Source organism: Mirounga leonina, unplaced genomic scaffold (assembly GCF_011800145.1).
Source record: "Mirounga leonina isolate KUSES-001 unplaced genomic scaffold, KU_Mleo_1.0 Mir_125, whole genome shotgun sequence".
Classification (NCBI taxonomy): domain Eukaryota; kingdom Metazoa; phylum Chordata; class Mammalia; order Carnivora; family Phocidae; genus Mirounga; species Mirounga leonina.
In genome coordinates, this window is record NW_023270305.1 from 57,929,793 (window position 1) to 57,942,477 (window position 12,685).

Sequence of the window (12,685 nt, forward strand, 5' to 3'; positions counted from 1 at the left end):
CAAACGTAATTTTCCACAATAAAAAATAACACATTTGCTGAACAAATATGGCTCCTCCCTAGTCATTGTTAAGGGCAATAAAGAATGTATTGTTGAAACTGAAATATCCTTTTTATGCAGAGAATATTTCATATCTCAGTATTTATTTGCCCAAGATAGGAATTAGAAGAAGTGACAGAATCAGCTTCTCAACCTCTTTCTAAAGCATCTGGTTTCTCTCCCCAGGCAATTGATGTGAGGGGCTGCCTTATGAGGGAAAGATTTCTAAATTCACTTAATCTCTTCACCTTTCCTTCCTGCAAAACTATTAGGCCCAGAGGAGAGAGGACTTCTCGGAAATGCAGAGGTCAAGTTACGGGAGACCAGCTCATTGCTACTAACTCATCTCTATTCAGTGTCGTTGATCTACATTCCTTTAATCCCTTCCCTAAAGGTATGAAGTAACAGGCATTAGATCTTTTGATCTTTATTTAAAAACCATGAAATTAATTCTACAGAAAAAATATTCTAATGATTATTAAATTCTATTTATATTATTCTAAATTTCCTGCCACTCTGCTTATACATTAATACACATATTCACATTTCCAGTGGAAATCAGTGAATAGATGCTATTTGAGTTCTATTTTTCTTACACTTAACTTGATACATAGAAATATGTATGAAATACACATAGTCCACGTACTTGTCATTTTGAGTTATAGCTTTTATTACATGGTGCCAAATGATCTGGAGTTATAGAGTCAATTTTTAATGTTGCCAAAAATATGAATATTAGATTCTCTATAATTTAATACATTCATGTTTTATTTTATTTATTTTTGCTAATGGGTCTCTCACTATTCTTTAGAGCATATTTAGTAATATAATTTTTATATTAAGTACATACATATGTATTGGCTAGCAGAGTTAACTTTAGGAAAAGGGCAGCTGAGCTATTGAGGAGAAGAGTCATGAAAAAAAGCAGAGGAAATTCATTCACATCCTTGGAAGAGAACCATGTTTGAACTCAAATTATGGTTTCCTTTCAGATTTTACTGCTTTATGAAGGACATACGACACTCTATTTTAAAACTGTAGGTTTATCAAACTTCTGGAAGTTTAGGACTTTGTATTCACTGTTACTGGGTGTGTTATCCAGGCTTCCCACGGGCAGGTGGCATGCCAAACTGTTCTCTATCCCTTGGTACTCATGCCTTCCCGACCTCACGTGCCTGCCAGTGTGCAGTAGGGACTCTTTAGCCTGGAGTTTTACTAGTTCAATAACCACAGAAAGTATCAAATAACCTCTAATAATGATCCAACAATTTGGATTTGTATAGTAGTTTACAGTATGTGAGGATGTGCGAGTCACAAAAAAATCCCCCCTCACTGCCCCATGTTACTGCAGGTCAAAACATAAACGAGATTATTTTCACGTGTAAACACGGTTTACAATGTGAGGTTCTAGTAGTAATAGTGACGGGTGAGACAAGTGAATGAGGCCAAACCTCATTCATTCCTTCACAGTTTTGGAGTCGCTTCTGTGTCTGCAGCACTACAACATGCGCAGTGGGGAGGAGGGAGATGGGCTCTGCTGGCTGAGCAGGTTATTGTACGAGAAGGGCATTAGCACAAACAGCTACTGTACTACATGGAGTCCAACAGGGAGCACAAGAACAATGAACCACGGGCCAGGGGATGAAGAACAAGGGGCAGGTTATTTCTCCCTGGAAGGTCGTACAGGAAACTTGCAGCATGATCTTAAAGGATGGGAGGACTTGAATGGACACATGGCAGCAGCATGAGCAAAGGGACACAGGCGAAAAGAAGGAGAGCCATGCATTTCGGTTCTATGGCTAGAGAGACATAAGGGAACATGAACGGGTAGGTGGGTGGAAACACTGCAAAGGAAAGTTGAGGCCGCATCATGGAAGGCCATGAATGTCCAACCAAAGGCTCAGCCCTGAGTCAGCCAGCCAAGAGGAGTCCATGTGGTAGCAGTGTAACTGCATTTCCAGAAGACTCCAGAACTGTGTAGGATGGACTGGAGAAAGTGGAAATGGAATCAGAGTCCAGCATGACTACCATGGCAGAGATGAGAAGGAGTTGAGGCTTGAGCGAGGAAAGTAGAGAAAGGGGGACAGAGGAAAGAGAATGCGGTTGTGGAGTCATTGAACTTAATGATGAACATTATACACACTGCACATATTAAACATCTGAATGGAATTTAGAAAAAAAGAAATTATAGAATTAATTTTCAGTAGAAAATTTATAATTTTTTCTACTTATCTAACTTCTACAATTGGGATTAAAAATTCCAGGTAAAAACACCTTTGGTGACAGGCCCTCCTCATTCTCCATTCTAGCTTAAAGAAACGGTCTCACTGTAAAGGAAATCACATTCATCAGTTAGTATTCTAATAGTACTGTGTTCAAATCTTAAATTAAGGGGATGGAAAATCCAGCTCTGTTGTTTTCAATTTGAAATTTATTTCCACAACACAAGTGTTGTAAAGTGACCCTTTGCAGAGAATTTGCAGCCTTCCCTCTAGTTCTTTATATTTTAAATTGCAAGTGCCGTGCTCCCCCTTATTTGGAGAGATGAAATTGATGTTCTGAGTCACTGCCAGACATTTGCAACTAAGACTCTACAGCAACAGCTGCTCCGGATTTCCAACAGCTCAAACAAATGCAGAGCGCGGTGTGAGCTCTGGGTAATAACCTGGGAGAGAGGAAATGAGAAAGGCCAGGAAAGGACGTGTAATCTAAAGGCCACATTTTTTGTGTGAGGTATTCACATATCTAATTTCTGGTCTGAGACTGGGTAGCTGACATACCAAGAGCTTAGCTCATTACAAACAGAACTCGACTAAATAGGAGGTTGTAAAAACAAAAACAAAACCCAAAAACCCCGGGCCTGAGTAAATGCAGAACCATCAATGACTTCACTGGAAAACGGGGGCCTTACCTGAAAAATCGAGCGCACACACTCCCCTCTGGTGTTGTCCTTTCAATAGCGACAAACATTTTAGAGTTTGTGTGTCCCACACATGAATAGCAGCATCTCTTCCAACCTTAAGTAACAGGATGAGTGTTATTAACTACTTATAAATTTTAACAAGAATGATTCCTAAGAGTCATTCTTAGAGCTCCTTTGAGTCAAGTGCTGCTCAGAAATCCAAAGCCACACATTTGGAGAGTAGGAAGACTTTCAGAAATCATCTGGTCTGATGCCGTTATTTTCCATTTGAGAAAATAGAGGCACAAAGAGTCTAACAGGCTCGTTCGGGGCATCAAATCGGGTGCCAGGCCAGCCTCACCTGGTACATGGCTCCCAGGCAAGGCACTATAAAACTCCAAATCAAATGTCCACTGTGCTTTTTGGGTTAGTTCGACATCTCTCTCTCCTGCCTTCTCAACTCCATGTACGATTCCACTTCTTGGTCAAGGAAGTCACCTGTATGTTGTTACGGCCCTGTCCTCAGAGTTCTTTTACCCACCTTAATTATTTCACTCATCCCAAGAAGGCCTGGCCCTGCTTCTCCCCCGGGAAATGACAGTTTCATGGCTTACTTGTTCTTAAAGTGGATTCTCCTTGAGGGGATACCAACTTCTCTCCCATTAATTCCCAACAACAGAAAAAATTTTAATAGTAAAGTGGTTTTCCTCACTTGATTGTAATGGAAAAAAGAACCCTGTTGGGTGTAAGGACTATAAAAGGGGAAATGTGACATAAAAGCATGCACATAACGAAGCAGAATCCAGCTAACTCCTACACTGGTGTATGGAGGCCCAGTTACCCCTGGAGTGGCTGCTGGTGCACTGATTTGTCACCGGTTTGTCTCTCAGCAATTACAGGATAGAATGTGGTATCTCCTCAGGGGTTTACGCAAAGAACCAATCCCTGTTCCCTCTTTCAAAGGAAAGTTATTAAATACACATGAACCAAGCATCATCTGTTATCAGAACAATAAAAAGGGGGAGGGAGGAGAGTGAAATGTAAAAATGCAAAGTAGTCATCAATTACTGTAAGAAACTTAATCATGGCAGCTAATTCAGAAGAGATGGTCTAATATGCAGTTGGTAGCAAACCAGTATGTCAGTTAATAGCACTTTGCTTTTGAAGGACTGTAATCCTTTCACAAATTATAAAAGCTATGGACTTTCCTCCCCCAAAATGCACATTTCTGGGGACTGACTCCTTTCATGCCCTCACTTTAACCACTGATCTCATGAACACGAGGCTATGAAATCTGTGCAAAGACTTCTCTACCACCTGTATGTCAGGTCTCAGAAACACTTGTTTCCTGTTAATTGCTGACCCTCATACCACGTGTTTTTCCTTGAGTTTGCCACTTACATGTTGAGAATCAGTTTAAGTCTTACCTGCAGTTAAAAGCCCATGATAAAACTGAACAAAAATGCAGTCTATACATTGAAAGAGTACAAAACTGAAAATACTACTAACATTACTACTTTGCCACAAGATAATAAATCTGAGTTTAACGGATTTTTTGTTTACAAAGTTGACTTTATCTCCCTCCTTTCCATGCACAAAATGACTGAATATAGGGCTCTGTTTTGAGTAGCTTTCCAATTATAGGTTCAATCCAAAGTTTAGGCATTCCAAAATGGGTCTGATAGAATTTTGTTTTTTAAAGGTTAAAATATAAAATGATGAATTAGTCAAAATTCATGGCTTTAAGTTTTACAAAAATAACTATTCACTAGATGTTATGCTAGTATTAAAAGATGGCTAATTCAATAAACACTGATTACCGAGGATATAATAAGTACTGGGTACACAGTGATGAGGAAAATATATTAAGACTGCATTCATGGAACTTAATTTAGTTTTAGCTAATCCTGTTTGTAGATATCATGTCAAGATGAAATCCGTCAGAGGCTTCCCACAGTGCTATAATATAGCGGATGAGGCTCCCACCATCACATGACCCAGCATTCACTGAATCTTCAGCTTCATGCCTCATGTTTGTTTCTATCAAGTATTTCTTGAACCAGTATATAAACTGGGCTCATAACTAAATCCTCTCCCTCTCTTTGGCGAGGCCCCCATCTCAGAGGAGAGATCTATACCTGCCCAGTGGCCACATAGTCCTTCACTGGATGGATGGTCAGGCTGAGAATGTCATCATCGTGCCCCAGGTACAGCCTCTGGGAGTGTTGCTGTCTGTTGTACACCACGGCAACTGCAGCAATGTGATAGACCACTTCTCCAGCTTGCGTGTAGAACAGATTATTTCTACAGTCGTAGCCTCTGTAACTGAAGCACAGGTCCAAGAAATGCACAGTAGCTGAATGGACAGTGAGTCAACAGAGCAGGAGAGATCAGAAGGCAAAGCTACCATGTTGCTGCAGACATGCACAAGTAGAACCACAGGTATCTCCATGGTTGCTCGGGACAGTAATCTTCAACAGGGGTACGAGGATCTCTGAGGGCATGTGAGTCTCTCTAAAGGGCAAATCTGCACTGATAAGTTTAAGAGAATTTGTTTCTAGATCTTCAGCTACTGTATGTGTCTTCTTCAAAGTGACCAGTTTGAGAACACACTTGTGAGGAGGTGCAGGTTTTCCCTTCCCACCTCCCCTTTCTCTACCACCTTCCTCTCACATTGGAAAGCCATTCCTTTTGTCCACATAGAATCTTATTATGTTCTATTAACCTGGAGCATGGAACCTTCCAGGAACACCAAAACAAACTCAGGTGTGGATATTGAAAGTGAACAATTCCAATAACTAGACATGAAGTTCTTTTGTAAGTCAAGTGACTTCCAATTCTTTGCTTTTAATAAAATTGAAGAGTGATTTCATTGAATTGTCAGGTGATAGATCATTAAACTATATTTTCATGTGATGTATCAAAATTGCAAGATATACCTATCTGTGTTGCAAGAGGAGCTTAAAGAACTGAGTAAGGTTGCTATGGTAAAATTGCTTCCTTTCTCATCTACTTATTTATGTGAGTAAGCTTTCTCAGTGCTTGTAACTATTAAAAAATGATAAATGGGAATAGAATCAATACTAAACTCTATCACATTCTAGCAATAATATGTGTACATATATCTGAACTCACTGAAAAAAATCTTATTAAAATTTTTTTCCAATAAAATTGTTTATATTTAGTAAGTACTTATTAGAATTTGTGCTATATTTATGTTGGTCTGATAAGCTTTGTACTAACAGTTGTAAAAAAAAATTCAATCCAAAAAAGAATGAACACTTAGAGCAGCAATGTCCAATAGAAATATTATGCAAACCATGTAGGTAAAGTGAAAATTTTCTACATTAAAAAAGATAAAAAGAAACAGATGAAATTTAAGAACATTTAACCCATTACGTCTAAAATATTATGTAATCAATATAAAACAAATCAATATATGAAATCAATATAAAAGCATGGAGCCCAACATGGGGCTTGAATTCATGACCCTGAGAACAAGACCTAAGTTGAGATCAAAAGTCTGACACTTAACCGACTGAGCCACCCAGGCACCCCTCAACATAAACATTTTAATGAGATATATTACGTTCTTTTTTTCATGCTAAGTCTTCGAAATCCAGTGTGCATTTACACCTACAACACATCTGAATTCAGACTAGCCATATTTCACATGCCCAGTGGCTTTAAGTGGATCCCATACTAGATAACACAAGTTAGAGACTCAGGATCACAGGGAATTAAATTTAAATTGCGCTTATATACATTTCTTTCCTTGCAAAATGTATGATAGGGTGATCAATAAAAGCCTTTCAAGCATAAAAATAGTACATTAGTATAAAATTCTATGGGAAAAGTAGCATAGAAATATGAGTTCAGGTATTTTTTAAATTGGTGATGGTGGGAATCAAATATCTATGACATTTCAGTTCCAGTTGATCCCCTTAAATGAATGATGTATTTACAAAGCACTAGATACTATATTCTTCACAATCATTTAACCTTACATTGAAAAATTTTAGATGTCAACTTAAAGTGTGGAAGGTTGTACATTATTTTTAAAAATTCATAACTATTGGGGCATATGTGAGCAAAATTGTTTGAAAAAATATTGTCGTAGGTGCAGCCAGCTAAACAGAGCAGGAAATATGGGGGTAACAGGAACAGGGACGGGGGAGAGAACAGAGTGTAGTAACAATGAGCCACAGAAACGTATGTGTATGGAAGTCAATGAAGCATGAAAAATCTAGATACACACATTGTTATGACTAGAGGACATCAACTGAGATAACCGCACAGAGAATCATGTTTCTATTATTACTTCGGGTAAGTACACACTGGACAGAAGAGCCAGCCTGAAGTGGGACAGCACCAAGAAGAGGGGACCCAATGGTAGGCTGATAAGGCTGGTGACAGGCACCCACCCGTGTATGAACTGAAGTTTCAAGCTGTCCTCAGGAGCCTTTTCTCTTTTGAGGAAGGGCACTGCATGGTTTTTCTCTTTACTTTGTTGCTTTAGCTGAGGTAGATCTTCTTTGTAAACCTTAAAGCATAGCAGAAACATTTAGTTGAGACTCTCCGGGTTTCAAAAATATTAGTATCTTGGAATTCTCAGGAGGTCTTTAACTGCAGGAAATCAAGTTTTTGAGAACATAAGAAGCTAAAAATGGTCACCAGAGACAAAAGTCGGTCATTATATATAATGATAAAGGGGTCAACTCATCAAGAAGATATAACCATTTTAAATACGTACCCAACATCAGAGCACCTAAATATATAAAGCACATTCTAACAGAACGAAAAGGAGAAATAAACATCAGTAGTGTAATAGTTGGGGAAGGTGTCACTCTGAACAATGGATAAATGATGATCCAGACAAAGAATCAATAGGGAAACACCAGATGAAGAACACTGCAGACCAAATAACCTAGCAGACATATTCAGAACATCCCAGCCATCAGCAGCAGGATACAAGTTCTTCTCAGGATACATCAAATGCTAGGCCACAAAACAAGTCTCAATAAATTCAACAAGATAGAAATCACACCAAGTATGTTTTCTGGCCACCATGGTATGAAAGTAGAAATGATCACAGGAAGAAAGCTGGAAAATTCATAAGTATGTGGAAATTAAACCACACAGTTCTGAACCAATGGATCAAAGAAGAAATCAAACAGAAAATTAAAAAAATATCTTGAGACAATGGAAACACAACAATGGGATACAGCAAAAGCGGTTCTAAGAGGAAAGTCTGTAGCTATATACGTATACTTTAAGAAAAAAGAAAACTCTCAGATCAACAACTTAACAATATACCTCAAGGAACGAGTAAAAGAGCATAGTAAGCCAAAAGTTAGCAGAAGGAAGGAAATAATAAAGATTAGAGCAGAAGTAAATGAAATAGAGAATAAGACAATAGAAGAGATGAACAAACTTAAGAGTTGGTTCTTTGAAAAGATAAACCAAAATGAGTACATAAAACATGAGAATGCAAGTTTACTTTCTAATGAACAAAACTATCTTGAAATGCCTTTTGAATCATTGGGATTCAAGGTCATCTTGAGTTTAAATAATTTATATTCAGAAAATATAACAATTTTCTGGTAAAATAAGAAAGGAAATGACTCAATAAATTATCAATAAAAAACAATAAAATGTTTTGCTATAATTTCTTCTAAGGTGAGAAATCTCTTGGTGATTCTGACATTTGCAAAACACAGACCTCATGAATCATGGTGATCACTCTATGGAATTATCTTCTTTCATGATCTCATGTATCTTGACAGATCAGACTCTGAGATTTAGAGCAAAGCTCTTGGCCTAACCTAGGACCTAAATTGTGCTGCTGACTCAGAGAATATTTCCTGCAATTTAATCTAAATGTAGATAAAAAGTAATGTTTCTCTATCATGTATTCATGACCTACTATCGAGAGAGATCAATTTAACACATTCAAGACAAAGTAAATCTATTAATAATTGCTCATCTTCATAAAGGAAAAATTTCATTTGATAAAGCTATGTAACTAAAAGAATATTATCATAATACAGTCTCTGTTTAGGATTTAACCAAAAATCTTTAAAATTAAAAAAAAGGAAGTCAAAAGATACCTCATTACTGCTTTGTCTATTGCAGATGCAATGAACTAAGCTTGTAAAAGCTAAAGTTAATTATCCATCTGAGCCCATAATGCTTTTTTCAGCTCATCAACTACTCAAGAGAATGGAATTCTGGTCTTGGCATTTATTTCAACTGTTTATTTAAACAAGTCTCATAACCTCTATGGACCTAAAATTCCCATCTGTAGAACAGAATAAAACTTCCTGCTCAGGAGTAACTCAGCAACAAAAAATAATGTAAATCAAATAATACAGATGAAGCTTTAGAAAATAAGATGCCAGGGAGAATAAATAAATTCTAGGCATGGATTTCAGTAGAGTCAAGCCTTTTCATTCTTTCACTAGCACCTTTTTACTAAATACAAAACTCCCAACTAAAGAAAACTGCTTTTCTTTTTTCCCTGAATTTTATGTTCACTTTGCTTAAATTCCATTTCCCCTTGATACCAGAATATAATATTGTTTAGTGTGTGTGTATATTTCTACATTAATAATTTCCTTTCAATCTCACCTTTAGTTTTATTGCATAATACATTGCACAGTCAAGCTGATTTCATCAAGAAGGTGACCCAAACCATCAGTTGGACTGCCTTTGTACTAATATTTCAAACACAGATTCAATGAGTGATGATTATGGGGTGGAAAAAAAAGTCATCATCTGAAAAGGTTCAGTGCTTCTACAGAGGCAAAGCCAAGCAATACACTGAATATGCACTTTGGAGAGAAGCCCAGATCCGCATTCTTATCAATACTACGGATGATGTGGACGTGGACAAAGTACTTAACCTCTGAGGGTTATTGTGGGTTGGATTCGGTGTATGGAAAGCACAGGATCTGGCCCCGTAGAGACATGTGTTACCTGGCAGCTGCCCCCAGCCTCTATGGTACATCTCCGTGGGCAACACTGACAGTTGCTGTGTCTGAAACCTGAAATCTTATTCACTCCATGATCAGGTACAGAGTCTGCTTTACAGACATTCATGAAATGACAAGGAAGAAAACAGAACACCTATAGTTATCAACCATAAAAAAGGGACGAGTCTCCAGATTCCTGTGAAGGATGGCTCTCTTTAACACTCACTGTTTAGCACTAAAATGAAATGTATATTTTCAAAAAACTAGGACCCAATTTGATAGTAATTATGCAACTTTTCTACTAGAGGTGATTTCTGACTGGAGAGATCATGCGTATTGTATTTGGGCTTTTACTTTAATTAAATGGATAATGGTCTTCATAAATGGTCTTCATAATGGTCTATGTAAGTTAAGAGAGAAAGCAGGACACCAGCTCACTTGCAAACTACCATGGCTCAGAGGCTACCAATTCTGTACAGAAAACACATGCTTTCATGATCTGTTAAGAAAATGAAAAATTCTGTGGCTGACTTGCATATTTTTTCTGCAAAAAAAGACAGAAAACCCTGTCATGGGTTCAGTTTTAAAATTGGCTACTACCTTCCACTTAAAAAATTTTAATTATGTGAATGGGTTAAAGGCCTTATTTACAATCTGTACTTAAAGACAAGAGGCAGGTGATTTTCCTTATTCTTGTCTTGATTCTCTTCTGCCCAAGTACCAGCCATTTTTAGTGCAACGTCCAAATCCAATGAGATTGATGTTCTGGGCTGTAAGGCATTTATTATGAGGCTCTCTGCTTACTGACCTGGCGATCATAATTGATTTGAGTTTCTTGCTCAATATCAGAGTCCAATTCCGGCACGTCAGATAAATCCGAATCAGATTCTTCGCTGTAGGAATCAGTGCCACCTTCTGCAGAAACACAATCCGTGAGAAACAAGCAAAAGTTCGGAGACCCAAGAGAGCTTATAAATTTATTTAAAATATTTCCTTTCTTCTAGCAAAGTAAATTTAAAAATCACTATACCATAGTTTTACTTGGTGTAGGTTCTTAAAACATCTTTTTCCCCCCCATCTTCTGGTTAAGTTCAGCATACTCCTTTCAGGAGCGTTAACAGATAAGGACAACTACCCCCCACCCTGCCCCTCCAAGACTGAACTCATTTCCATACTTTCAGGGGATAACAAATCTTTGGGTTTAAATCTTGCTTTGAAAAGAGAAAAAAAGGGGGAAAAAAAAAAGGAAGAAAAGGTCAGGGAAAGATTCTACCAAAATGAAGCTTGGAGCAAAAGGAAATCCAACTACTTAGTTCAGTAAATATCCTCTTAGCCTTTGCCATGTTCACCGAGTGGCAGTAATTGCCATGGTCAAAAGCTGCAGAAACTCTCCCATTGAAAACATGTCCTCACCTGGTTTTAAATTTTATTAGCCGATTATTTCTGCTGACATCACAGTAAATAGAATGACTACATATCCCCTGAACTAGAACACATTGGTCCCAATTGTGGACTATTGTTTGAACTTCATTCTGGAGCCAACTCCTACACCCAAGGTTACTCTGTCCCCCTGTTGTCTCACTGTGTAGACCTGCCAGAGTTACAGTTGTCCTAAAGAGGCTGTAATGTCTTTGTTCCTGTTATTCTTAAAGGCTAATTCTTCATGTAAACCTTTGACCTTCAACTTGCATCTGCTATAAACAAAATCCTTTGAAGAAAGTTATTCAACTGACTCATATGTGTCGCAAAGTTGTTTTTCTTTTTAATTTTAAATTTTATTATAGGAATGAATTTTTCAAAATTGCTTTAACTCTTTATCTTCAGGAGAGATATTAGAACATTCTTTGAAATTTTTATTGATCAGGAAAAAAATGCTGAAAAATTACAATTGGTTTTTACCCTGGGGTGCAGTTTCCAGCAGACCGTTGCTGACACCTTCTGGAACAAATCTCCACTGGAAAACTGAGTGGTCAGCCCCTCCTGTGCTCAATACCCATTGAAAGTCATGGGACCAGCGGACATTTGTGACATGTGCAGAATGGCCCACATACTTTCTAAATTTGGCTCCTGAAAAGATATTTTCGAGGAGAAGATTAGTAATGAAAAAAAAAAATAGAATTCATAGGTTAAAAAATTCAATTCCTCTTCACGTTGAAAAGTAAAATCCTTAAATGTATTAGAAGATATAATTTTCAGTGTTACATATCATAGCAAGCCAAGGCTCCCCAAATTCTCTCAATTATTCCAGTACAGATTAAGCTAAAAATGGCCTTAACATTTAAGTCCTGTGGCTGAAGACACATCTGAACCTGTTCCAGATAATGCCTACTGCTTCACTGGTTCTGAAAATAAAATGCTTCAGAATGATGATCTTACACATTCTTACTCAAATCCAAAATAAGACAGAGAGTCCTTTGTAATAGGGAAACAGAATAATTCTGTGGGGAAAAAAAATCAAATTATTGTTCAGAGTCATGGATGTAGAGCTGGGAGAATTAAATTTTGTTCCCTTGCACTGATTGCTTTACTCAGTGAACACCATCCCCAGGGGAATGACTGTGGAAGGAAAGCTATTTGCACTTACGGCTGTAGCTGAACTACCAAAGTCTCGCACATGGTTGGTAGAGGGCAGCACAAAGGCAGTTATGAAAACAAGTCGGGTCCATCCTATCATGTGGAGGCCTAGTACTCCAAAGGCTACGGGAGATTTCAGGGGGCCAGCAAGCACTGCATCCCTCCTTCAGAAACAATGCTACCTACTGCAGGCCCT

General features: G+C 37.8%; 1 protein-coding gene across 2 annotated transcripts in view; it reads right to left on the reverse strand.

The window, feature by feature from the left end:
• EML6 (EMAP like 6) overlaps nucleotides 1–12,685 on the reverse strand; it is a 261,708-nt gene that overhangs the window by 82,800 nt on the left and 166,223 nt on the right. For both annotated transcript variants that reach the window (XM_035001542.1, XM_035001543.1), the window contains exons 11-15: nucleotides 11,815–11,982; nucleotides 10,724–10,830; nucleotides 7,366–7,484; nucleotides 5,080–5,266; nucleotides 2,951–3,056 (exon numbers count right to left, since the gene is read on the reverse strand). In XM_035001542.1, coding sequence (XP_034857433.1) covers nucleotides 2,951–3,056; nucleotides 5,080–5,266; nucleotides 7,366–7,484; nucleotides 10,724–10,830; nucleotides 11,815–11,982 — 687 coding nt within the window. The remainder of the gene's footprint in view (nucleotides 1–2,950; nucleotides 3,057–5,079; nucleotides 5,267–7,365; nucleotides 7,485–10,723; nucleotides 10,831–11,814; nucleotides 11,983–12,685) is intronic.